At 48.5% G+C, this 23,638-nt stretch overlaps 1 protein-coding gene and 1 long non-coding RNA gene across 2 annotated transcripts in view; one reads left to right on the forward strand and one right to left on the reverse strand.

Moving 5' to 3' along the window:
• Positions 1-12,904: 12,904 nt before the first annotated feature.
• The window catches only part of RRP12 (ribosomal RNA processing 12 homolog), a 29,063-nt gene continuing 18,329 nt past the window's right edge, over positions 12,905-23,638 (reverse strand). The window contains exons 25-34 of the mRNA XM_052661223.1: positions 23,211-23,368; positions 22,166-22,257; positions 21,822-21,983; positions 21,530-21,702; positions 21,166-21,294; positions 16,364-16,413; positions 15,582-15,651; positions 14,094-14,161; positions 13,721-13,803; positions 12,905-13,423 (exon numbers count right to left, since the gene is read on the reverse strand). Of these exons, the coding sequence (XP_052517183.1) occupies positions 13,321-13,423; positions 13,721-13,803; positions 14,094-14,161; positions 15,582-15,651; positions 16,364-16,413; positions 21,166-21,294; positions 21,530-21,702; positions 21,822-21,983; positions 22,166-22,257; positions 23,211-23,368 (1,088 nt within the window). The 3' untranslated portion in view covers positions 12,905-13,320. The remainder of the gene's footprint in view (positions 13,424-13,720; positions 13,804-14,093; positions 14,162-15,581; positions 15,652-16,363; positions 16,414-21,165; positions 21,295-21,529; positions 21,703-21,821; positions 21,984-22,165; positions 22,258-23,210; positions 23,369-23,638) is intronic.
• Positions 14,695-21,094, forward strand: LOC128068078 (uncharacterized). The gene is made up of 3 exons (XR_008201437.1): positions 14,695-14,793; positions 20,840-20,897; positions 21,075-21,094. It is a non-coding gene; the product is annotated as an uncharacterized LOC128068078 (long non-coding RNA).

Genomic DNA, 23,638 nt, shown 5'->3' on the forward strand with positions numbered 1-23,638 from the left:
AAACCTTGCTCTAAGGATATATATTGATTCAATAAAAGAAAATTCTAGAGCTCTTTGATGGTCCCCAGCTACAAGACTATTCAGCACTTGAAATATACCCCGTCTGAATTGAGATGTGCTGTTTAGTGTAATACATACTAGATTTCATGGACTTAGCATGAATAACAGAATGTAAGCTAGTTATTAGTAATTATTTACATTATTACATATGTTAAATGATAGTATTTGGATATATTAAGTTAAATAAACTATATTACTGAAATGAATTTCACCTTTTTCTTTTTTTTGGCAATGCCATGTGGCTTGTAGGATTTTAGTTGCCCGACCAGGCCTCAAACTGGGGCCCCCCTGCTTTGAGAGCATAGAGTGTTAACCACTGGAGCACCAGGGAAATCTTCTTACTTTTTAGATGTGGCCACTAGAAAATTTCACAGGTGACTTGCATTATATTTCTATTGGTCAGTGCTGCTCCAGAAGCAGGTCTAGCTACAGGTGAACCTTGGTCTAGTAGCTTCACAATGTTACTCAAGATCTGATTTCTTTCTAGTTTGATCTTCCACAGCCCTGATTTCAACCTGGAGCTAGCTACTCTCAGTGTTGCAGCCAGCAGCTCTTAGAGGGACATGCTTCTCTATTCAAGAGTAGAGTCTGTGTATCAGCATTTTCTCCCAGACAGGCTGGGATTCACCTACTGGACTGTCTTAATTCATGTGCTCACCCCTGAGTCAATCCTGCGGACAGGAAGAGAGATTCCGCGGATAGTTCATGCGCCCTACTCCTACAGCTGGTGAGAGGGTCAACCTCTCCAGTATCACAGTATAATCAGAACTGAAATCAAGAGTGTACGGAAGGGAAAAGAATGGAATAATTGCTGGGGAAGAAACCAGGAAGTATTCCCACTGAGAAAGAAAGGTAAATAATAACAACACAGTGTGATGAGTGAAGTCACAGCGGTATAAACAGATTGCCTGTGGTCTGTTCTTGCTGTTGTTTCTGCTTTCTCTTTCTCATACTTTTTCTCCTTGTATGCCGGGTTATTGTTGATAGAATCCTGGACATTGCATTTGAAAAATTTTTTGTACAATAGAAATAATTTGGGAGCTAAGATGATGTTGTCATCCTCCACGTAAGATTTTTGTTTCTTTCTATCAAATTCATGAGGACACGAGCAGTCTGAAACCACCTTACTCCAAGTCCTAGCCTCAAGATTCCCTGGGCCACCCAGACTACTTGATGGTAATTTTCAAGTGTATGTGATACACCTCAGATTTACCCTTACTCCAAGACTGTAATCCATTAAGGTCCCAGCTGAAGATGTGTGTGTGATTTATTTGGGTCTCCATTCTTAGTGATTCCTAAACTCAAACTTTTATCCGCTTAACCTCACAAGACCCCTAAAAGTGCATTTCAGCCACACAGTTTGTACTCCACTCATCCACTCACACATAAGGTTGCCTTTTGCTGGACTCTCTGAGTCCTATTGGCTCCTGAGGCTTGGTCAGGTAATTCCTTGCTATGATGTTAGCTCTTTGTTGCTTTTAAAAAGCTGTGTTTGTCTTTTTAAAGGGTTCATCCTACTTCCTTTTTCATTTTTAGCAATAAAGTACTTTAAATTAAGGTATAGACTTTTTTTAACTTAAAAAAATTCATTTATTTATTTGGCTGTGCCAGATCTTAGTTGTATCACGCAGGATCTTTGATCTTCATTGTGATTGTGGCATGCAGAGTCTTTAGCTGTGGCATGAGATTCTTGCAGCATCAGTTCAGTTCAGTTCAGTCACTCAGTTGTGTCTGACTCTTTGCAACCCCATGGACTGCAGCATGCCAGGCCTCCCTGTCCATCACCAATTCCCAGAGTTTACTCAAACTTATGTCCCTTGAGTCGGTGATGCCATCCAACCATCTCATCCTCTGTTGTCTTCTTCAATCTTTCCCAGCGTCAGGGTCTTTTCAAATGAGTCAGCTCTTCACATCAGGTGGCCAAAGTATTGGAGTTTCAGCTTCAGCATCAGTCCTTCCAATGAATATTCAGGACTGATTTCCTTTCGGATGGACTGGTTGGATCTCCTTGCAGTCCAAGGGACCCTCAAGAGTCTTCTCCATCACCACAGTTCAAAAGCATCAATTCTTCGGTGCTCAGCTTTCTTTATAGTCCAACTCTCACATCCATACATGACCATTGGAAAGACCATAGCTTTGACTAGACAGACCTTTCTTGGCAAAGTAATGTCTCTACTTTTTAATATGCTGTCTAGGTTGGTTATAACTTTTCTTCCAAGTTTGGCAGCATGTGGGATCTAATTCCCTGATCAGGGATTGAACCTGGGCCCCCTGCATTGGGAACATGGGATCTTAACCACTGGACCACCAAGGAAATCCCTCGACATTGGTGTTTTTTTAGATATGACAGTAATGCACACTTAGCATAAACACAGCGTAACTTAAACATAACTCTTATGTGTGCGGAAACCAAAACATTCATGTTACTCCCCTGCCACCCTGTTTATTTTTTGGCCCCACCCACAGTTTGTGGGATCTTAATTCCCTGACCAGCAATTGAACTTGGACCCTCAGCATTGAGAGTGTGGAGCCCTAACCTCTGGACTGCCAGGGAATTCCCCTTGTGTTACCTGCTTTATTGTAATAGTATTTGCTTTTTGTGGTGGTCTGGAACCAAACTTGCAATATCTCCAAGGTATACCTATAATGTGCTTGACAGATTTTGAAATCAGAGTCATGCTAGCCTCATAAAATGGGTAGGAATGTTCCCTTTTATCTACAGTATGAAGGAATCTGTGCAAGATTGATGCAGTTTTATTCTTAAACATGTGCTGGTGAAGCTATTTGGACCAGGAGTTTTCTTTTTGAAGTTCAACTTTTTAAATAGTCAGAGGGTTACTCAGAATTTTTTTTTTTTACAATTCAAAATTTTTATAGATGATACTCCATTTAAGTTATTATGAAATATTGACTATATTCCCTGTGCTGCACAAGATGTCCTTGTAGCTCATTCTTTTTTTTTTTTTTTTTTTTGATGTTGGATGTTTCTGAATATTTCTTTTAAGTCTTTTATTTTTTAAAGTTTTTCTTTCTTTTTTTTTTATTTTTGGCTGTGCTGGGTCTTTGTTGCTACACTCGGGCGTTCTCTAGTTGTGGCAAGTAGGGGCTACTTCTCGCTGTGGTGCACAGGCCTCTTACTGCAGCGGCTTCTTTTGTTGTGGACCCCGGCTCTAGAGCGTATGGGCTTCAACAGTTGTGGCGCACAGGCTTAGTTGCCCCAGGGCATGTACAATCTTCCCAGCCCAGGGGTCAAACTTGTGTCCCCTGTGTTGGCAGGCAGATTCTTAACCACTGGACCACGAGGGATACCCTAGCTCATTCATTTCACAATGCATTCTAACTTTTTTTTTAGTTGAACGCCAGATAATTTTGAGCTGAATTGCCACAGAACTCCTCACCGATGACCTTCATGTTACTAAATTCGATAATCCTCAGTTTACTTGAACTTTAAACAGGTTTGATGCAGCGGATAACCTCTATCTTCTTGAAGTTTCCAGGATACCATGTTCTCCTGTTTTGTGTTTTATCAGTTTTTTTTTTCTTCCTCACTGGCTGTTCTTATCTGCCCTTAATGTTGGAGTGTCCCAAGCTCAGTCTTAGATGTGTTTTCTCTATCTACACTCACATACTTGTTGATATCCCAGTCTATTTACTTGAAACACACACACACATAGGCTCCCAAATGAATACATCTACCCTGGAAGCTCTCCTCTGAGTTCCAGGTTCATAGACCCAGTTGCTCTAGGGGCTCAGTCTTCCTTTGGATGTCTAATGGTCATCTCAAACTCAACATGTCTAAAACCGAACTCCAGACTCTCCAGCTCCCAAATGCTTCATCTGCGGTGTTTTCCCATCCCGACTGATGGTCACTTTGCATCAGGTGACCCCTAGATTCACAGTCGCCCAACGACTCCCCTTTCCACTGGGAGGAAAAAGTCAAAGTCCTTATAGTGGCCTATAACCCTATGCCAACTCATCTCCCTCTTACTGTCTCAGCTCCAGCTACTTTTCTTTGACTAACCTGAGCACATGCCTACGCCAGGGTCTTTGCACTTGCTGCTTCCTCCAGCTACAGGAGTTATCTAAGGGCTCACTTCTTCAAATCTTTAGCCAATTTAAAGTTGAAACCACCCCTCCCTCCCATCCAGTACTCCCTGTCCCCTTTTCTGCTTTACAATTCACTGTAAAACTTATCGTTTGCTAATGTATTGAATTCCATATTTATTTTGTTTCATTACCCCATGGAGGCTGGGTGTTTTGTTTGTTTTGTTCTTGATGTATCCCTAGTGCCTAGGGCAGTACCAGACATGCAGGGAGCAAGGATAAAAAAAAAAAATCCTATCTAGCCTGCATAGTCCAAAAACCCAGGGGCCCAGCTTCCCTCTCCTGAAGCTAAAGATCCCTCCGTGAACAGCACTGGACTTCAAGTTGCAGTTTCCAAGCCACTTCCAGCCACTTCTCACCATCTCCACCACTGAAACTACCGCTTCCCATCCCAGCCTAATGTACCATCACCCTCTTGTCTGGATTGTTAAGAGCAGGTTCCCAGCAGGTCTGCTCATTTCCTCCAGCCTGTTCTAATCTATGACTCACACAACAGCCAGTAATCCCTTTTTTTTTTTTCAAATGCAAGTCAAATCAGGTCGCCCCTGTGTATCCTCCACCCGCACCCTATTTTTGTTGGGCTAATCCAAGGCCCTGTAAAACACCCCCATCCAGCAGCTTCTCTGGTCTTCAGCTGCCCCACTCTGCACATGGCCCCCCTGGCCCAGCAACCTTGGCCTCTTGTCCGTTCTTAAGGGGCCATGTGTGCGTGTGTGCATGCTTGCTAAGTCGCTTCAGTCATGTCCAACTCTTTGACACCCCATGGACTGTAGCCTGCCAGGTTCCTCTGTCCATGGGGATTCTCCAGGCAAGAATACTGGAGTGGGTTGCCATGGCCTTCTGCAGAGGAGCTTCCCAACCCAGGGATCAAACCCATGTCTCTTAGGTCTTCTGTACTGGCAAGCAGGTTCTTCATCACCAGCACCCCCTGGGAAGCCTGAAGAGGCCATACTCCTGATTCCAGGGTCTCTGCACATGCCATGCTTAGTTTGGAGCATGGCCCAAAAGTGGGTGACAGGGGCTTTAGCAGCTCTGCCCCGGAACCCAACCACATACGCACACACAAACATACAACCTAAGCAAAAAAAAAGGCCTCGTCTGCAACAGCGCTTCATGACAGAACCCAGAAACCAGAATATGTTGTCACTTTGGTTGTTTACGCAAACAATCTAACCTAAAGCCTGCTCCACCCCAGGTCTTAGATAAACATCGTTCACTTCAAGGGGCCTCCCCCACCAAATCAAGTCCAACTCCCCACCTTGTTCAAATCCATCCCTTCATGGCCACACTTAGACTTCATGGCTAGTCCAATCATGTCTTTACTGATTTATTTTTAATTTATTTTGTCTGTCTCCACCTCAGAAATTTCATGAAGGCCAAGTTCCTATCTGCTTTACACACTGCTGAATCTCCCATGCCTCCCAAAATCTTTTTGTGGAAAGAAGTCCTTTTTTCAGAATAAATGCACAATGCCAGTGTGTGAAGAAAATGTTGAAAAAAGAAAAGATTTGCAGGCCAACTCCATCCCCCTCCTTGAAAGGGGAGGAGGAAGAAGAAAGAATACCATACATGCCCCGCCCCCCCACCCTACCCCTCCTGGCCCTCCCAGTTCTCAAGAAAGTCAGTTCTGGTCCAGCTCCACCCTTCTCTCACCAAGTACAGAAACCTGTTCTGTAATTAGTTTCAGTCTGAGTCGCCGGGCTTTGGGGGTGAAGAGCATTCAAGATGATGAACGGGAACAAACTCTGTTGAGACTCTGGTGTCCCAGCAACACCATGTTCCCCCAGGAGCTAAGTTACTTCTGTGGCAGGCAGCGTGGGCTAGAACTCTAAAGGCCTGGGTGGTCCCTAACGCCACCTGCTTAAGTTGCCTGTGGGGTCTCAGCTATGAAGTGGGATGATCATGAAAGTGAAAGTTGCTGAGTTGTGTCTGACTCTTTGCGACCCCCTGGACTATACAATCCACGGAATTCAGGCCAGAATACTGGAGTGGGTAGCTGTTCCCTTCTCCAGGGGATCTTCCTAACCCAGGGATCGAACCCAGGTCTCCTGCACTTCAGGCAGATTCTTTACCAGCTGAGCCACCAGGGATGATCACGAAGGTGAGCATCTTACCACAATGAGGCTCTCTACAGCTCGAGTTGTAGTTGCCTCTGTACACCTGTGCAGGTAACAGTGGATCAGGTGTGACTGTGCCCTGTGTGGCGTCCTAAGGGAAGGGATTCACATAACCCCTGTGATGACCCTCCTGTGGGCAGGGAAGGGTTTTCTGCAGAATAAATACTAGATGTCAGCTTTGCTAGCTGATTATTATTTGTCTTGGAGGTATACTCTACCCACTCAGAAGGAGTTGAACTACCTGCCAGAATGATTAAGGAAGGCCATTTTTAGATAAGTATTATCACACAGCGACCCAATCAATACACGCATACAGGCAGCCGCGTAAAAATCTGCTGGGGTAACACTGTGCCTCGTCATTTTTATGATTGTTTTATAACAGAGGGTTATTGGCCATGGATGTACTTCAGGTTCAATTGCCTCAAGTCCGAGATCTATGGCAGAGCAACCATTCTAGGGCAAAACAAGACTTTTCAAGATCTTGCAAGACCTCCAGAGGAGCCACTGGACCGTACAAGCTGTTTCTAGCATGGTTCATAAATCCATCTGCCTATAAACAGTGCCTCAGACCCTCTCTGAATGTCTGGATAAAAATTGTGTCAGCTCTGTAATTGGAACCTGCAGGTCTGCAGGGTGACATCCCTGGAATCTGGAAATCAGGCTGCCCTCTAGAATTCAAACCCTTCAGTCTGCACCGAAGTGAAGAAGGCAGGAGGCAAATCAAATCTCAGAAAAGCTTCTGGACAGAAGGTAAGTGGGTCCAAAGAGCCTAGAGGATACCAGAGAGGAAGGACTGGGCCTGTTGTGCAGTGGTACACAGATCCGAGAGGCACCCAATGGGCAGTATTTATATCCCATACACCAAGGACAGCAATGACCTTAGTAACATATCACTCACGTGATTCCCTTGCCTGTTTCACGCTCACAGAAGCCTCTGATTTTGACTCCTTTTTCAGGGGACAGTATGTCCAGAGCGGTCACCATGACACCAAGTCTCCGGCCCTGTAGCAGTTATTCTCGTTATGAGTTAATAAGTGGCAATTCTGACTAGGACTCTTGTGAGTCTGTTTTTACTTCACTGAACCTATCAACTCTGATTTTACTTCCTTTATTGTTTTAATCAACGCTGATTTTAAATTTATTTATTTTTATAAATAAACATTCGGACCTTCCCTCATGACTCAGTTGGTAGAGAATCTGCCTGCAATAGAAGAGGACCGCCTGCAATGCAGGAGGTGCGGGTTCGATCCCTGGGTCAGGAAGATTCCCCTGCAGAAGGAAACGGCAACCCACTCCAGTGTTCTTGCCTGGGAAGTCCCATGGACAGAGGAGCCTGGTGGGCTACAGTCCGTGGGGTCACAGAGAGTCGGCCACAGCTTAGTGGCTGAGCCACGTTTCTATCTTTGGCTGTGCTGGGTCTTTGCTGCTGTGTGCGCGCTTTCTCTGGTAGCAGCGAGCAGGGGGCTCCTCTTCCTTGTGGTGCGCGGCCTTCTCACTGCAGTGGCTTCCCTTGTTGTAGAGCCCAGGCTCTAGGGCTCTCGGGCTCCAGCAGTTGCGACCCGAGGGCTGTAGAGCAGACTCAGCAGTCATGGCACATGGACTTCGTTGCTCTTCGGCATGTGGGATCTCCCCAGAGCAAGGGTCTAGCTAGTGTGCCCTGCATATGCAGGCAGATTCCCGACCACTGGACCACCAGGGAAGTCCCAAGGCTGATTTTAGATTGCAAAGCTGATATCCAGAACTCAACGGGGATGAACATGCAGCCTGCGTATGCAGTGGCAAGCCACTATACCCTCACCCACTTTCTTAATCAACATTTACTCATTACTGACTACAGCTATAAATGGGATAAAACCTTCCTGGACCTGGATGACTTGGCCAGGCTCTAACACCCTGGTGAGTATTTCTAATGGCAGCAGTGACATTAAGCATGATTTCAGGAAATGGCAAGCCAGCTCACATTGCTCCAAATCAGGGTAATTTTCTGGAGCACAGTCATCTATCCATTCATAATAATGTCTAGCAAAAAATAGAACAAGGAGCAGTCATCGTGTCACTTTCTAAATATTGCTTTGCACATGACCCAGCGTCTAGTGAGGGCACTGTGCTGTGTGCTTAGTTGCTCAGTCTGTCCAGCTCTTTGTGACCCTACGGGCTATGGGCGAGCAGGCTCCTCTGTCCGTGGCATTTCTCTAGGCAAGAATACTGAGTGGTTTGCCATGCCCTTCCCCAGGGGATCTTCCCAAACCAGAGATCGAACCCAGGTCTCCGACATTGCAGTTGGATTCTTTACCATCTGAGCCACCCGAGAAGCCCAAGAATACTGGAGTGGGTAGCCTATCCCTTCTCCAGGGGAACTTCCCAACCCAGGAATTGAACCGAGGTCTCCTACATTGCAAGCAGACTCTTTACCAGCTGGGCTACCAGGGAAGTCCAGTGAGGGCATCAAGGAACAACATACTTATGGACTCAAAGACCATTTCTAAGTACATTGAGCTACATCTACCAGGCAGATATTTAAGCCAGGACATTGAAAACATGCTTATGAAATGTTTATACCTCAGTAGGGTAAAAATTTTGTGATAGCCAAGTGCAAGCTTAGAATATAAACTTGTAATTTAAAACTCTATTTTTGTGAAAAAAGCCCTGTGTTTAGAAACAAATGAAATATACTAGGATTAACAGTGAGAATTTGGTAGAAGGATTCTAGCCCATTTTTCACCTTTCTGTTTTTTCCATACTGGTTTTCATAACTTCTGTGACTCTTTACTTTTTTTGGCCGAGCTGTAAAACTTGTAGGATCTTTGTTCCTCAACTACGAGCCCTCAAGATTGAAAGTAAGGAGTCCTAACCACTGGCCTGCTGGGGAATTCCCAAATCTTTATTAATACTTATAAGTGAAATACAGAATACACTCCAATTTTCTAAGTTGCCTTTTGAAGAAACATATGCAATGAAGATAAATGAAAACAGGGGCTACTTTAATTCCTTAAGTAATTTTCTCACTTGTAAACAACAGAGAAAAACACAGGACCAAGCATGTGGACAGATGTAGGCTTGCAAAAGCACCAAAGACCTAATAAGATAACCTATGCCAGGGATGAACTGTGGGCAGAGCCACTACCACACCTGCTGAGGCCATCTTGAGATACATCATCTCCCAAGAAGGGGGAGGGTCGCTTTAACCTGACCCACCTGTGTCCAGAACGTTGTTAATAGGGGATACGAGCGGACTGCCTTTGCAAATCCCCAGAATGATGCCAAATTCATGGCCAGCACAAGCATTGCTGTTTCGGTGCAGTCAGGGTGGGTATGTTTTGTCTTCCGTTTCTTTTTTATTTTTTTATGTTTCATCATAGCTTAATTTAAATTGGAGTATGCTTGCTTTACAACGTTGTGATAGTTTCTTCTGTACAACAAAGCGAATGAGCTACATGTATACAAAGATCTCCGCAGCCTTGAGCCTCCCTCCCAACCCCGACCCCCATTTTACCCCTCCAGGTCATCACAGAGCAGAGCTGAGCGCCCTGTGCTAAACAGAAGCTTCCTGCTAGCTAGCTATTTTACTCATGGTAGTGTATATACATCAGTGTTTCACTCCCAATTTGTCCCACCCTCCCCTTCCCCCACTATGTCCAGATGTCTGTTCTCTGAATCTGCTTTTCTATCCTGCCCTGCAAATAGGCTCATCTGTACCATTTTTCTAGATTCCATATATTTGCATAAATAAATATACAGTATTTGGGCTTCCCGGGTGGCACTGGTGGTAAAGAACTTGCCTGCCATCACAGGAGACAAGAGATGCAGGCTCGATCCCTGGGTCAGGAAGATCCCCTGGATAAGGGCATGGTAACCCACTCTAGTATTCTTGCCTGGAGAATCACATGGACAGGCTACAGATCACAGATGGACATGACTGAATCAACTTACACCATATTTATTTTCCTGATTTATTTCACTCTGTATGACAGACTCTAGGTCCATCCACATCACTGCAAATGAGCTAATTTTGTTTAAGGCTGAATAAGATTCCATCGTATTTAGATGTATCACGGCTTTATCCATTCATCTGTCAATAGACATGTAGGTAGGTTGCTTCCATGTCCTGGCTAGTGCTGCAGTGAACACTGGGGTACCTGTGTCTCTTTGAATTATGGTTTTCTCAGAGTATATGCCCAGTAGTGGGATTGCTGGGCCATATGGGGGTTCTATTTTTATTTTTTCAGGAATCTCCATACTGTTCTCCACCGTGGCTGTATCAAATTACATTCCCACCAACAGAGCAATAGGGTTCCCTTTTCTTCAGTCTCTCCAGCACTTGTTGTTTGCAGATTTTTTTAACTTTTTGTGTTGGGATATAGCTGATTTGTTTGTAGATTTTGATGATGGCCATTCTGACTGGTGTGCAGTGATGCTTCATTGTAGTTTTGATTTGCATTTCTCCAATAATTAATGATTATTGAACACCTTTTCATGTGTTTGTTGAGCATCTTTTCATCTGTTATGTCTTCTTTGGATAAACGTCTACTCAGATCTTCCATTTTTTGGATTGTTTTGTTTTATATTGAATTGCATGAGCTGCTTGTATAGAGATTAATCCTTTGTCAGTTACCTCACTTGCAAATATTCTCTCCCATTCCGAGGGTTGTCTTTTCATTTTATGGTTTCTTTTGCTGTGCCAAAGCTTTTAAATTACTAGGTCTCATTTATTTTTATTACTTTAGGAGGTGGGTCAAAAAGGGTCTTGGAGTATTCTGTCTGTTTTCTTCTAAGAATTTTAGAGCGACTAGCCTTATATTTAGTTCTTTAATTCATTTTATTTTTGTGTATGGTGTTAGGGAATGTTCTAATTTCATTCTCTTACACGTAGCTGTCCAGTTTTTCCAGCACCACTTATTGAAGAAACTGTCTTTTCTCCACTATGCATTCTTGCCTCCCTTGCCGAAGACTTGGTGACCGTAGGTGTTGGGTTTATCTCTGGGCTTTCTGTCCTGTTCCATTGGTCTATATTTCTGTTTTTGTGCCAGTACCATACTGTCTTAATTACTGTAGCTTTGTAGTATAGTCGGAAGTCAGAGTTGTCTTCCATTTCTGAGGATGGACCCCAGAAAATAAAGCCCAAAGTCTCAGATTCTGACACTGCCAAAAGCAGAACAAAATTAACGTAGTAAATCTGAATTTGGGGGGGATGGCCTCCACTGTTCCAGTTGCCCTGGAATCAAATGAGCCTTGCACTGATGAATATGCCCAATTCTCCTTCTCCCCATAGACAGAGAAAAGCAGCACTGCCTTTCCTAACAGATGTTTCAAGCACCTGAAGTTTCTGAAGCAAGATTAATTCTTGCCTCTGCATCAAGATAATTTGCATTTGAAGCGTACTTCCCAAAGGATATGGAGTTTAACATATCACTAACATCTACCTTTCTAGGCCACCTGTTCTTTCCACTTTTGAAAGAAACAAAGCTCCTAGGAAAATACACCATGGTAAGCAAGTTGCTTCAAATTTTAAGACATCAATCCCGGGCAGCTGGGCAATCCTACCCATACTTATTTCACGTGACACTTTCTACTGCATGTGCTTGCATTCCTGAGAATGGAAACAGAAAAGGGCTGGGCCGGCTTAATTTGGCCCACCTTGTGTCCAGAAGTGTAACAAAGGGTGTCACGGTTAGACCACCTTTGCAAACCTAATAGCCACCTCTTTTGACCTTCCTTCCTCTCCAATTCCAGACTTTCTGTGAACAAGACATGTCAACAGCGCCACCTCTGGGCAGCGTGTGATTCCTCTCAGCTTCCTGGCCCCAAATCAGAAGAAAGGCCCTAATTTGGGGACAGTGGATCAAATTGACATGAGTTCCCTGAGAGGATGAGAGGAATGGTGCACAGGGTCTCCTGGGAGCCATTTCCAATGTGGAGACTTTGAGATAAGAAAAACTGTCAATCCAATGCCAGGGGACAAGCATAGTTCCTTATACCTGGGGGTGGGAAAGAGCGTGTGCTTCTTTGCATCTTGATTCCTACTGGGAAAGCACAAGGAGTATCCTGGGCTGACGGGATATACGGTCTTAGGAGCAATGGGAGCCCTGCACCACTCCCTTCTCTGCTCCAAACCAACAAAAGCTGGACAGTGGGAAACACACTGCGCTTCATACCACAGCTTGATCCATTTGTCTGGGGAAAAAGAATGTGAGGATGAGGAGGGTAGGTGATCAGGCTGTGCTTGGCACACAAGGGCTCAGTAAACACCCTACTGAGTCAGTGAACAAAGCTGCTGGGAGCAACCTGTACCCTGGGGCAGGCTGGGGCAGCCAGTGCTACAACTCCTCCTTTAGTCTGAGTCCTTGGTGCTCGAGCACGGCTCTGCAGACCAAGTTCAGACCGTTCACTGCCACTCTGGACGCTCCAAATGTCACCTTCTAACTGGGACGTTAGTTGGAAGTTGGGAAGATCTCAAACAGGTGGGTCAAGATCCAAAGCCTGACCCAGGGCTATCATGCTATGCCCCAGACTGGGTACCAAAACTGGTAGGGAAGCAGTCAAGCCAACTGGTGCCAATGACTAGGCACTGTTCTTATACCTGAGGGAGACAGGAGATAAAACACGGCGTTTCTAGGGACCACACATGGTGTTGCATCTTTATTCTATGTCTGGTCAAAGCAAACTTCACACGCTCAGAACTGCAGCCAGGCTGAGTGCCACAGGGCTACAAGCAGGTGGAGGAAAGGAAGACCATCTATCTACTCTGTTGTTTGCAAACACTCTGGATGGAAAGCACAGATGCCCCACTAGCCACTCGGCGATGACAAAGCCACATTCCCATCTCCAGACCCCAGGGGCATCTCTGAAGGGAGATAGATTCTCATTTGGAGCTTCCAAAATCCAGGGCACCTCTGGGACCCAAGCCTGGTTCCAACAAGTCACTCAGTCCAGGCTCCACTGCTGACAGGAGCATCTGGAGCTGGTGTCAAGGCAGCCTGGGGGCTGAAAAGGGCCTCAGGCTGGACCACAGAGCAGCTTGGGGAGGAGGGGGCCCTGGGGCTCAGGGCCGACGATCCTTCCTGCGGAGCTTGTGTCCCACGTGGGAGCCCCGCTGAGCAGCTCTCACCAGGCCCTTGAACTGCCCCTGTAGCTTCATCTTCTTCCTGGCAAGAACGAGGAATAGGAGGGTCACGTCTCCCTGAGACCAGGGAGTCCCCCTTCCCTTAATGTCAAGAGATAACCCCGACCCTGACCAGCTTGAACAGGGAGAAGGGGCACTGCCAGGAGGTGGGCAGCATGTGATCAGCACAGACCATGCCCTTTGTGTTTAATAGAGCAGTTCAAGTCAATAATACTTGAAGGTGCCCGTGAACAAGTAAAAATAGAAAACTGGAAGAGACCTGAGCAATTGAGTGGACAGTGTAACGAGCACGTGCCACCCCAGCCTGCACACACCGTACCTGCGGTTGAGCTTGGTTCTGTTGAGGGGGATGTAGGCGTAGGGGTCGAGCCGACCCTTCTTCTTCACGTCACCCTTTGCTTTCTGCTCACCCAGAGAAACAGAGTCAATCGGGAGTGTGGGTTTCCCTTTCCACCCTTGCCCCTGATGTGACAGGCCGTGTCCTCCCTTTCCATCATTCTCTGCCTCAGGTGGTGCCCAAGAACTCCTGCACCCCGAGATGGCCACCCAGCAAAGGCCTGGACCACAAGACGTCTGTGTGCCCCTCGGTGTGGCCTCCTGCTGGCTCCACAAAAGCTGCCTCTTGGGGTGATGATGGGCATTCGTCCCCAAGCCCCTAGCAGGGGAGCCCTTCCCCTGCCCCCAGCTCTTACCTTTGCCTTGTACTCAGCCCCGGGGATAGTCTTCTTGGCCACAGGGCGATGGATGCCAGAGCCTCCCGCTAAAGGGGGAACACAGAGGCCATGAGTCAGGCAAGGCCCGGGCACCTCCTCCTGGGAGAAGGCGACAGGCACCTTCTCAGAACGCTGCTGGTGAGATAAGTCACAGCCAGGACCGGATGGCTGTCCCCTAGCAAGAGGACGAAGACCATCCTCGAGAAAGGACTGTCTGGTGACTTGACAATCAGACCACTGGGCTCCTCAGACTGATTCGAATCCACATAAACCTACCAGTGACCTCTGGGAAATATATATATTCTCGACTAACATAAATTAGTGCATACTCTCCAAACTGGACCTTCTCCATGTTTTCTAGAAGAAAGATCACAGGCTTTGAAATCAGGCAGACTGGGCTTCAACTCCAGGCAAGACTCTTAACTTCCTGGAGCCTCTTAGGCTTATCTGTAAAATGAGGCGCTAAGGCTGGATCTCAGTGCAGCTTCCCATCGACACCGTGAGGTAGAGAGGCAGCTCTCATCCCATCGTACAGACATGAAAACTGAGGCTTCAGGACTGAAGTGCTTCCAGGGTCGGTGTCATTTCCAGTCCGGGCTTCCACACAGTCACGGATGGAATCCCAGAGTGCTGACTGAGGACACCTCTCTGAGATGACCCAGATGATCCTCCTTTACAGGTAAGAAGCCAGAAGCTCAGAGAGGTAGCGTGACCAGGCCAAGGTCACACAGCTGAGAGCAGCTGGGCAGGCAGTCTTGAACCCAGGCTCCTGCTGCGCTGTATGCTACTACTACTTCTGCACACACCTTCTTAGAGCAGAGGAGGTGAGCTGGGATGTGGCCTGTCGGGCCAAGAAGTGGAAGGAGCCTCGGCATTCTTCTACTGGTTGATGCCATGGGGCTGTGAGCAAACATCTGCTACTGGGATTGGGGACCTCCCACACCAGCCCTTAGACCTCCAGATGCAGAGCAAGGGTCTGGGAGCAGGGACCCTGCAGGGGCTGCCTGGCGGGAAGGAGGCAGAGGTGAGACCTCCTCTGGCTTTGGGCAGCCACCTTGGTACCTCTAGTACCTACTCCAGGAGCTCAGGAACAACTGTACAGAGCGACTCCCTGGGCAGGCCTCTCAACTGCCACCCTCAGCACAGGACTAATCTGGCCTGACTCAAGGCCATATAGGAGACACGCCCCAGGAGAAGGGTGGGCTGCAAGTCTCAGAAAACCTTGGGTGGGTGGGGAAGGGATGAGGCTAAGGGGCTTCCCAGAAGGGCTGGGGGTTCTGCACACAGATCTCCTAACCCCCAGGCCCCCTGGTCCTCAGCCCAGTCTTAGGTGACGTATCAGGCAAACTTTGCTGGTGTCACCTGAGTGCAACCAGGCCCTGCAATCTCTTGGCTCTGCCTGCAACACACTCAGCCTCGTGCAGATGACAGGGTACCTGCTCCAACAGAGAAGAGAGGAAGCCTCACCTTGGTACTGAGGGGGCATCTCCAGCTCCTCGTCATCAGCCTCTTTCTGCTTAAGCTTCTGGCGCTTTTTCTATAAAGAAGCAACAAGCAAAGTTCATGAACAAGGGGACGTGATCATACTCGCTAATGGCAGCAGTAAAAGCACTCGTAACGTGCATTAGCAGAAAAGGTTCCCTGCCAAGCACTCGACCCCCACTTACAGGTAAGGACACTGAAGCTCAGAGAGGGCAAGTAACCAGGCAAGGTCACACAGCTAGGCGGCGCAGACGTGGGGTTACACTTTTAACAACCCCTGTGACCTTGGGCAGGCTGCTTGCCTACTGTAGCCCCCTCTGGAAACAGGAATGGTAGCGTCCCCACCTCCTGGGAGGATCGAGGTGACACGTGGGGCTCTCGGCACTCCCCAGAGGTAGGTACCCGACCCCACAAGGAGCCGGCCCGTGGCAGCATGGAGGCCGGCTACTGCCCCTGCTGCCTGCACAGTATATGCCCTCAGGGGAGCGATAAGGGACCGTCTCTCTTCCTTCGGCTGGACAGCGCAGCCAACCCCGAAGGAAGCACGGGGTGCTTCGGGGGACCCAAACACCCCCCATGCCCTGCAAAGGGGTTGGCCGTGCCATCGCACACTCCAGACTGCCCGCTGTGCGCACCCCCAGTGCTCCACTGAGAAGTCAGGGAGCAAGGAGGCTGATTCTGTGGAGCAGGGAGATGGCGAGAAGCTATGAGGCCCAAGGCTTAGGGCTTAGGGCCCCGGCCCTCTAGCACCAGGAATTACTACTCACACTCTTGACGCCTATGTCTTCCATGAGGTCAGCCATCTCCTCATCCTCCCCTGGAGCCAAAAAGAGAGAGGTCTGTGATCACGCAGGGACCTCCCTACTCCATCTTCCCAAAGCCCACAGATCTCAACCTGCTTCCTCCCGGCTCGTCAGGCCGCAGGGGCTGCCAACTGCAGCCCCAGGAGACATCCTGTGGAGGACCAGATCCTGACTCCCGCCCCTTCCTCCTCCCCATCCTGGGACCCCTGGACAAGAGCCCCTCTAGGAAGTGGTGACCTGACTTCTAAAGTAAATACAGCTTTTGTTTTGGATACTCTAAGAAAGTGCCAGGTTTCCTGGGGAGCCGGGCACTACTGCGTACACTCCACTTCGCAAGGAAGACTGCCAGTTCCCCTACTTGAGAATCTTTCTCCTCCTCACGTGTGGGCACATAAAGAGGCATGAACCAACAAAAAGCACAGGCAACAAAAATAAAGATAAATAAATTAAACTCCATTAAAAATGTTAAACTTGTGTGTGTCAAAGATGAAGGTCCCAGGATGAAAAGGCAGCCTGGAGGATATGAAAGTATTTACAAATCATACATCTGATAAACGGTTACTCTCCACGATAGTGTAAGATTGTGAAAAGAAGAGAAGCGAAAAGCAAGGAAAGGTAGACCCATTTGAATACAGCGTTCCAAAGAATAGCAAGGAGAGATAAGAAAGCCTTCCTCAGCGATCAATGCAAAGAAATAGAGGAAAACAACAGAATAGGAAAGACTAGAGGTCTCTTCAAGAAATTAGAGATACCAAGGGAACATTTCATGCAAAGATGGGCTCAATAAAGGACAGAAATCGTATGGACCTAACAGAAGCAGAAGATACTAAGAAAAGGCGGCAAGAATACACAGAAGAACTGTACAAAAAAGATCTTCATGATCCAGATAACCACGATGGTGTGATCACTCACCTAGAGCCAGACATCCTGGAATGAGAAGTCAAGTGGGCCTTAGAAAGCATCACTACGAACAAAGCTAGTGGAGGTGATGGAATTCCAGTGGAGCTATTTCAAATCCTGGAAGATGATGCTGTGAAAGTGCTGCACTCAATATGCCAGCAAATTTGGAAAACTCAGCAGTGGTCACAGAACTGGAAAAGGTCAGTTTTCATTCCAATCCCAAAGAAAGACAATGCCAAAGAATGCTCAAACTACTGCACAATTGCACTCATCTCACATGCTAGTAAAGTAATGCTCAAAATTCTCCAGGCCAGGCTTCAGCAATACATGAATCGTGGACTTCCAGATGTTCAAGCTGGTTCTAGAAAAGGCAGAGGAACCAGAGATCAAATTGCCAACATCCACTAGATCATTGAAAAAGCAAGAGAGTTCCAGGAAAACATCTATTTCTGTTTTATTGACTATGCCAAAGCCTTTGACTGTGTGGATCACAAGAAACTGTGGAAAATTCTGAAAGAGATGGGAATACCAGACCACCTGACCTGCCTCTTGAGAAACCTGTATGCAGGTCAGGAAGCAACAGTTAGAACTGGACATGGAACAACAGACTGGTTCCAAATAGGAAAAGGAGTATGTCAAGGCTGTATATTATCACTCTGCTTATTTAACTTCTATGCAGAATACATCATGAGAAACGCTGGACAGGATGAAGCACAAGCTGGAATCAAGATTGCTGGGAGAAATATCAATAACCTCAGATATGCAGATGACACCACCCTTATGGCAGAAAGTGAAGAAGAACTTAAAGAGCCTCTTGATGAAAGTGAAAGAGGAGAGTGAAAAAGTTGGCTTAAAGCTCAACATTCAGAAAACTAAGATCATGGCATCCGGTCCCATCACTTCATGGCAAGTAGATGGAGAAACAGTGGAAACAGTGGCTGACTTTATCTTTTTTGGCTCCAAAATCACTGCAGATGGTGATTGCAGCCATGAAATTAAAAGACGCTTACTCCTTGGCAGGGAAGTTATGACCAACCTAGATAGCATATTCAAAAGCAGAGACAAGACTTTGTCAACAAAGGTCCGTCTAGTCAAGGCTATGGTTTTTCCAGTGGTCATGTATGGATGTGACAGTTGGACTGTAAAGAAAACTGAGTGCCGAAAAATTGATGCTTTTGAACCGTGGTGTTGGAGAAGACTCTTGAGAGTCCCTTGGACTGCAAGGAGATCCAACCAGTCCATCCTAAAGGAGATCAGTCCTGGGTGTTCATTGGAAGGGCTGATGTTGAAGCTGAATCTCCAATATTTTAGCCACCCGATGCGAAGAGCTGACTCATTTGAAAAGACCCTGATGTTGGAAAAGATTGAAGGCAGGAGGAGAAGGGGACGACAGAGGATGAGACGGTTGGATGGCATCACTGACTCAATGGACATGAGTTTGGGTAAACTCTGGGCGTTGGTGATGGACAGGGAGGCCTGGTGTGCTGCAGTTCATGGGGTCACAAAGAGTTGGACATGACTGAGCGACTGAACTGAACTGAACTCCACGATAGACAAAGAACTTCTTATAACTCAATAAGAAACAAACAACCCAATTAAAAAATGGTCGAAGGACTCGAGTAGACGTTTCTCCGAAAAAATAAATGGACAATAAACATGAAAAGATGCTAAACATCATTAATCATTAAGGAAATACAAATCAAAACTACCATGAGATACCACTTCAAACACTCCAGGATGTATACTATCAACAAAATACAAAACAGCAAGTTTTGGTGAGGATGTGAAGAAATTGAAACCCTTGAACACTGTTAGCAGGAATGTAAAATGGTACAGTTGTTGAAGAAAACAGTATGGCAGTTCCTCAAAAAATTAAAGACAGAAACCACATGATCCACTTCTGGGCATGTACCCAAGCGAATTGAAAGCAGGATCCTGAAGGGCTATTTGTACATTTATGATCATAGCAGCACTATTTACAATAGTCAGAAAGTGGAAGCATTGCTTATGTCCACTACTGGAAGATGAACAAACAAAATGCAGTCTAGATGTACAACAGAACGGGAAAGGAAAGGAAAGTGAAGTCGCTCAGTCGTGTCCGACTCTTTGCGACCCCATGGACTGTAGCCTACCAGGCTCCTTTGTCCATGGGATTTTCCAGGCAAGAGTACCGGAGTGGGTTGCCATTTCCTTCTCCAGGGGATCTTCCCGACCCAGGGATTGAACCTGGGTCTCCGCATTGTAGACAGATGCTTTACCATCTGAGCCACCAGGGAAGTACAACAGAACAAGGGCAGACTTAAAAAGGAAGGAAATTCTAACACAAGCTATGACGCGGACAAACCTTGAGGACATTATGCGAAGTGAAATGAGCCAGTCACAAAAGCACAAACATTGAATGATTCCCCTTATATGAGGTACCACAGCTCATATTCAAATTCACATTAATACAGACAAAAAACAGAATGGTGGCTGTCAGGGACTAGGGGAGGGGGAAGCGAAGAGTTGCTATTTCATGTGAACAAGAGTTTCAGTTTTGCCAGATGAAGAGTTCTGGAGATGGGCTGTACAACAATGTGAGTGAACAGTCCTTCTAAAAAATGGTTAGACAGGGAACTCCCTGGTGGTCCAGCGGTTAGAACTCCATGCCTCCACCACAAGGGGCATGGGTTCCATCTCTGGTTGGGGAACTCAGATCCTGCATGCCACGTGGTGCAGCCAGGAAGAAAAAAAAAGAAAGAAAAACACAAGAAGCAGAACGTTGAGACTGATCGGCTGGAGGGAAGAGAGTGAAGTGAGTCCAATGTCACAGGAAGTGTGTGACCCAAGTATAGAACCTGGGTGGTCCCTGGGCTTGTGGGGAGTTCTGAGGAAACACAGCTAAGGCCGAGGGACTGTGGAAAGGCCACATGAAGGGCTTGCACTGGATCTTAGAGTGCAGAGGGTCTGGGAAGATGGAGGGGGGGCCGGGGCAGGGCACACTTAGTGTCAGGATTCCATGCAAGATAGGAGCAAGGAGATGGGATATAGAGATGAGAAGGGGGCAGTGAGAGGCCAGAGCAGGAGAGAATTAGTGTCGCCACCCCCACCCCCAGCAAGCCTACCATTTCATCTTTACAACCACCCTCTGAAGTTGGTGCTGGTGTTACACCCACTGTGGGGCGAGGAAACCGAGGCACAGAGAGGTTACGGGACTGTCCAGCGTCCCAGAGCTGGCTGGTCCAGCTGCCTAGGCAGCAGTGGCCGTGCTAGCTGAGAGGCTGCAGTGCTGGTGGTGAGAACCAAACTAAAGAGGAAGACGCACATTTTAGAAGACCTAGGCTTTTGTGATCTTACATGACATGGAGAGATACATGTGCAGAGAGGGAACAGGGAAAATGAAACATGACTCGGAGGTGTTACACCTGAGCAGCCCCTGGACAACAGGAGACAGTGACGTGGGAAGTTGGGAGGGGCTGGCTCTCTTCAAGCTCTAGATGAGCTTCCAGACCTCATCCAAGTTTACACTTGGAATTAAAAAAAAAAATTTTTTTTTTAAAGGAGGAGGAGAAGCAAATAGAACAGACAGAAGAGAGATCAAGAGAGCGCATGACACAGGGTGAGAGGAAGTACTGCCTTTTGAAAGTTTTGTTTGAATTATGGAAGTATTGAATAAGTAGCTGAGTTACAACATAAAAAGATTTCTTAATGTGGTCAGCAAAGTTTGAGAAACTCAAAAAAAAGTTGCCTGAGATATAAGCTCCTTCTATCTGTTTTCACCTATGCTTCCCCAAAGGTGGTCACCGACTGAAGGACCAGATGAGTGGATGGCTGCATAAGCAAATTCACGCAGCCTTGGCCCCTCCTGCGGGGGCAGGTGGCCCCACCTTTGGTGCCCTCCTCTTCCTCTGTCTTGGTGTTGGCATCCTCCTCCTCTCGGATGATTAGCCGGCCGTCAGCGCTCACCTTGAAGCCATGGTCCTTCTTCTTGCCGCGGCCTGGCCCAGGCTGCGTGGCTGGTGGGGCAGAGTCAGGTGGTGAGGAGGTGGCAGGCCAGTCCTTACCTGCTCACACCCTCATCACAACTCTCCAGGCCCAGGTCTGCGCCTTGGATGGGAACCCGCAGCACAACCATGTGTGTATGTGAGAGGTGAGAGTGCCTGCTGGCCTCCATAGAGGCCATCCTACTTCCGAACTTGGCCCGAGGCAAGCCTGTCCTCTGTGCCCATGGGCCAGCCGTTTCTTGCTCACCCAGGACTCGTTGGGACACCTTGGGGTCCAGGAAGTTGAGGGGCTCGTCCCCGCCCCCCTCCTTCAGCCACGCCCGGCTCCTCTGGCGGGCCAGTCTCCGCTGCTCCTTGCCCCGACTCCGCTCCTCCTCCTCGTCCTCCTCATCCTCTGAGTCGGCCAAAATCTCCTCGATGCTAAGGACAGAGAAGCCCCAAGTCAGGGAGCTCCGGGAGAGGTGGGGTGGCTGGGCACGGCCTGGGCAGGCTTCCAGTAGGGGGAGACCAGGTCCCCAGGACCTGGCCTCGGGGCTCACCTGTCGCCTTTGCCCTGGACGGGCTCCTCCTCCTCCTCTTCTTCCTCTTCCACGGCGGTCTGGTGGAGGGCCCGCTGTTTCTTGGCCCGGGACTCTGCTTTCCGGATGTTTACCAGGACTTTGTGGTATTCCTCCGGCAGCAGTTTCTTCACCAGCTCAAACCTGGGGGGTAAGGGGGGCACACAGGTGAGCAGTGAGGTGCTGGGGACAGACAGTGTGTTCCAGAGTGAGGGGTCCAACCGGAGCCCTTCCAGTGCCCTGGCTCAGGGCTTTCTTGGCAGCGGCCCTGGTGGGACGGAAGCCCCTCCACTCCTCCCTTGCTCCCTCCCAGTCAGGGTACAGACCCAAACTTGCGGATAAACTTGGTGAACAGGTTCCGAAGCTTCATGCGGAAGTGCCGTCGCATGTCGTCCGAGAGCTTTCCAATGGCGCCCATCTGCAGGACAGAGTGCAGGCTTGAGGGGAGGAGGCACCCTGCCCTGTCTGCCCCGCACCCCACGGGGTTCCCCTGGTTCCACGCGTCCTGTCTGCTTCCCTGTATTAATCTCTGGCTGGACCTCTCTCCAGCCTTCATGAGGCCTGGACTGAGAACCGTGTGGCCAGCAGGTGTCATCTGCGGTGTCCCTCTGGGGGCTCCTCTGAAGGCTTGTACTGACCCCCGTCACTCAGGGACAAGTCACCGCCTAGGCCGTTCTGCTGATCCATGGCCCCAGTTAGGTGGCAGGCTTTAGCAGGAGAGGGTAGGCTGTCCTGCCTCTCATCTGCCCCTTCTTGCCTTGACCCAACCCAAGGCCAGATGCAAAGGCAATCAAGAGCCCTGATGCGACTCAACCCCGCTGCAAGTGGGAAAGTGAGGTGGCGGGCGCAGTGGACCGTGGGCTCAGAAGACAGTCCCGGCTTGCTGCACCCCTTGTGCCCAGCAGGAGGGTGCCAGGGACCCAGCACCAGAGGGTTCTTCAGGGACCTGAAACCAGCAGGGGCATCCAAAGGAGTCTTCTCAAACCCAGAAGATCACAGTGAAGAGGGAAAATGCAAAGGGAGCTTGGGGGCTGCCCAGGGCAAGCCCAGGCTGCAGCTCTGTTCCAGGACCACTCTCACCTGCGCTGTGGTCAGGGGAAACCTGGCCTTGGGGTGGCCCCACCCACTGGCCCTGCCCTGCAGAGCCCCTGCTGCTGTGGGAGGGCCGTGGGGGGATGACAAGAGGTGGCCTGGGCGCTGTGCCCCTTAGCCTCCACCAGCCCCTCCAGGGATCCTGCACAACCTTCTGCTGCACCAGACAGCATGTGGCTAAAAAAGCGTTTGAAGCCGCCTGACCTCAAGGCCCCACTGGGTCTCTGCTGGCAGCTCTCGGGCCATGTTGCCACCGGCCGAGGGGAAGGGGACGCTCACCACCAGCTGCACGTGCTTGGCCAGGTGCACCACGTCCATGACGACCACTGCCACCTTGATGAAGCCCAGTGCCGACTTCACCACATCACGGGTGCGCGAGGCCAGGAGCAGACACACGTTCTCCAGCAGCTGCTCCACCGTGCTGGTCCCCATCAGACCTGTGGGGGGCAGAGGGCCACTGTCAGGGACACCGGGAAACCTGCCCAGACCCCAGGCCCCAGCTGGGCCAGAAGAGTGGGAGTTGACCCCTGAGGGGCTTCTGTGTGCCTGGCCAAGGACTAGACCCTTTCCACGAGTATCTCCTCCAGTCCCTCGGCCACCCTATGAGCAGGGGCTATGCTTTTCCCGTTTGAGAGATAAGAGAGTAAGGTTCCAGGAGGATCCTGAGTTTGTTCAGGATTGATAAGCAATGGTTGATATGAAGCAGA

The sequence above is a fragment of the Budorcas taxicolor genome, chromosome 23 (assembly GCF_023091745.1).
Source record: "Budorcas taxicolor isolate Tak-1 chromosome 23, Takin1.1, whole genome shotgun sequence".
Classification (NCBI taxonomy): domain Eukaryota; kingdom Metazoa; phylum Chordata; class Mammalia; order Artiodactyla; family Bovidae; genus Budorcas; species Budorcas taxicolor.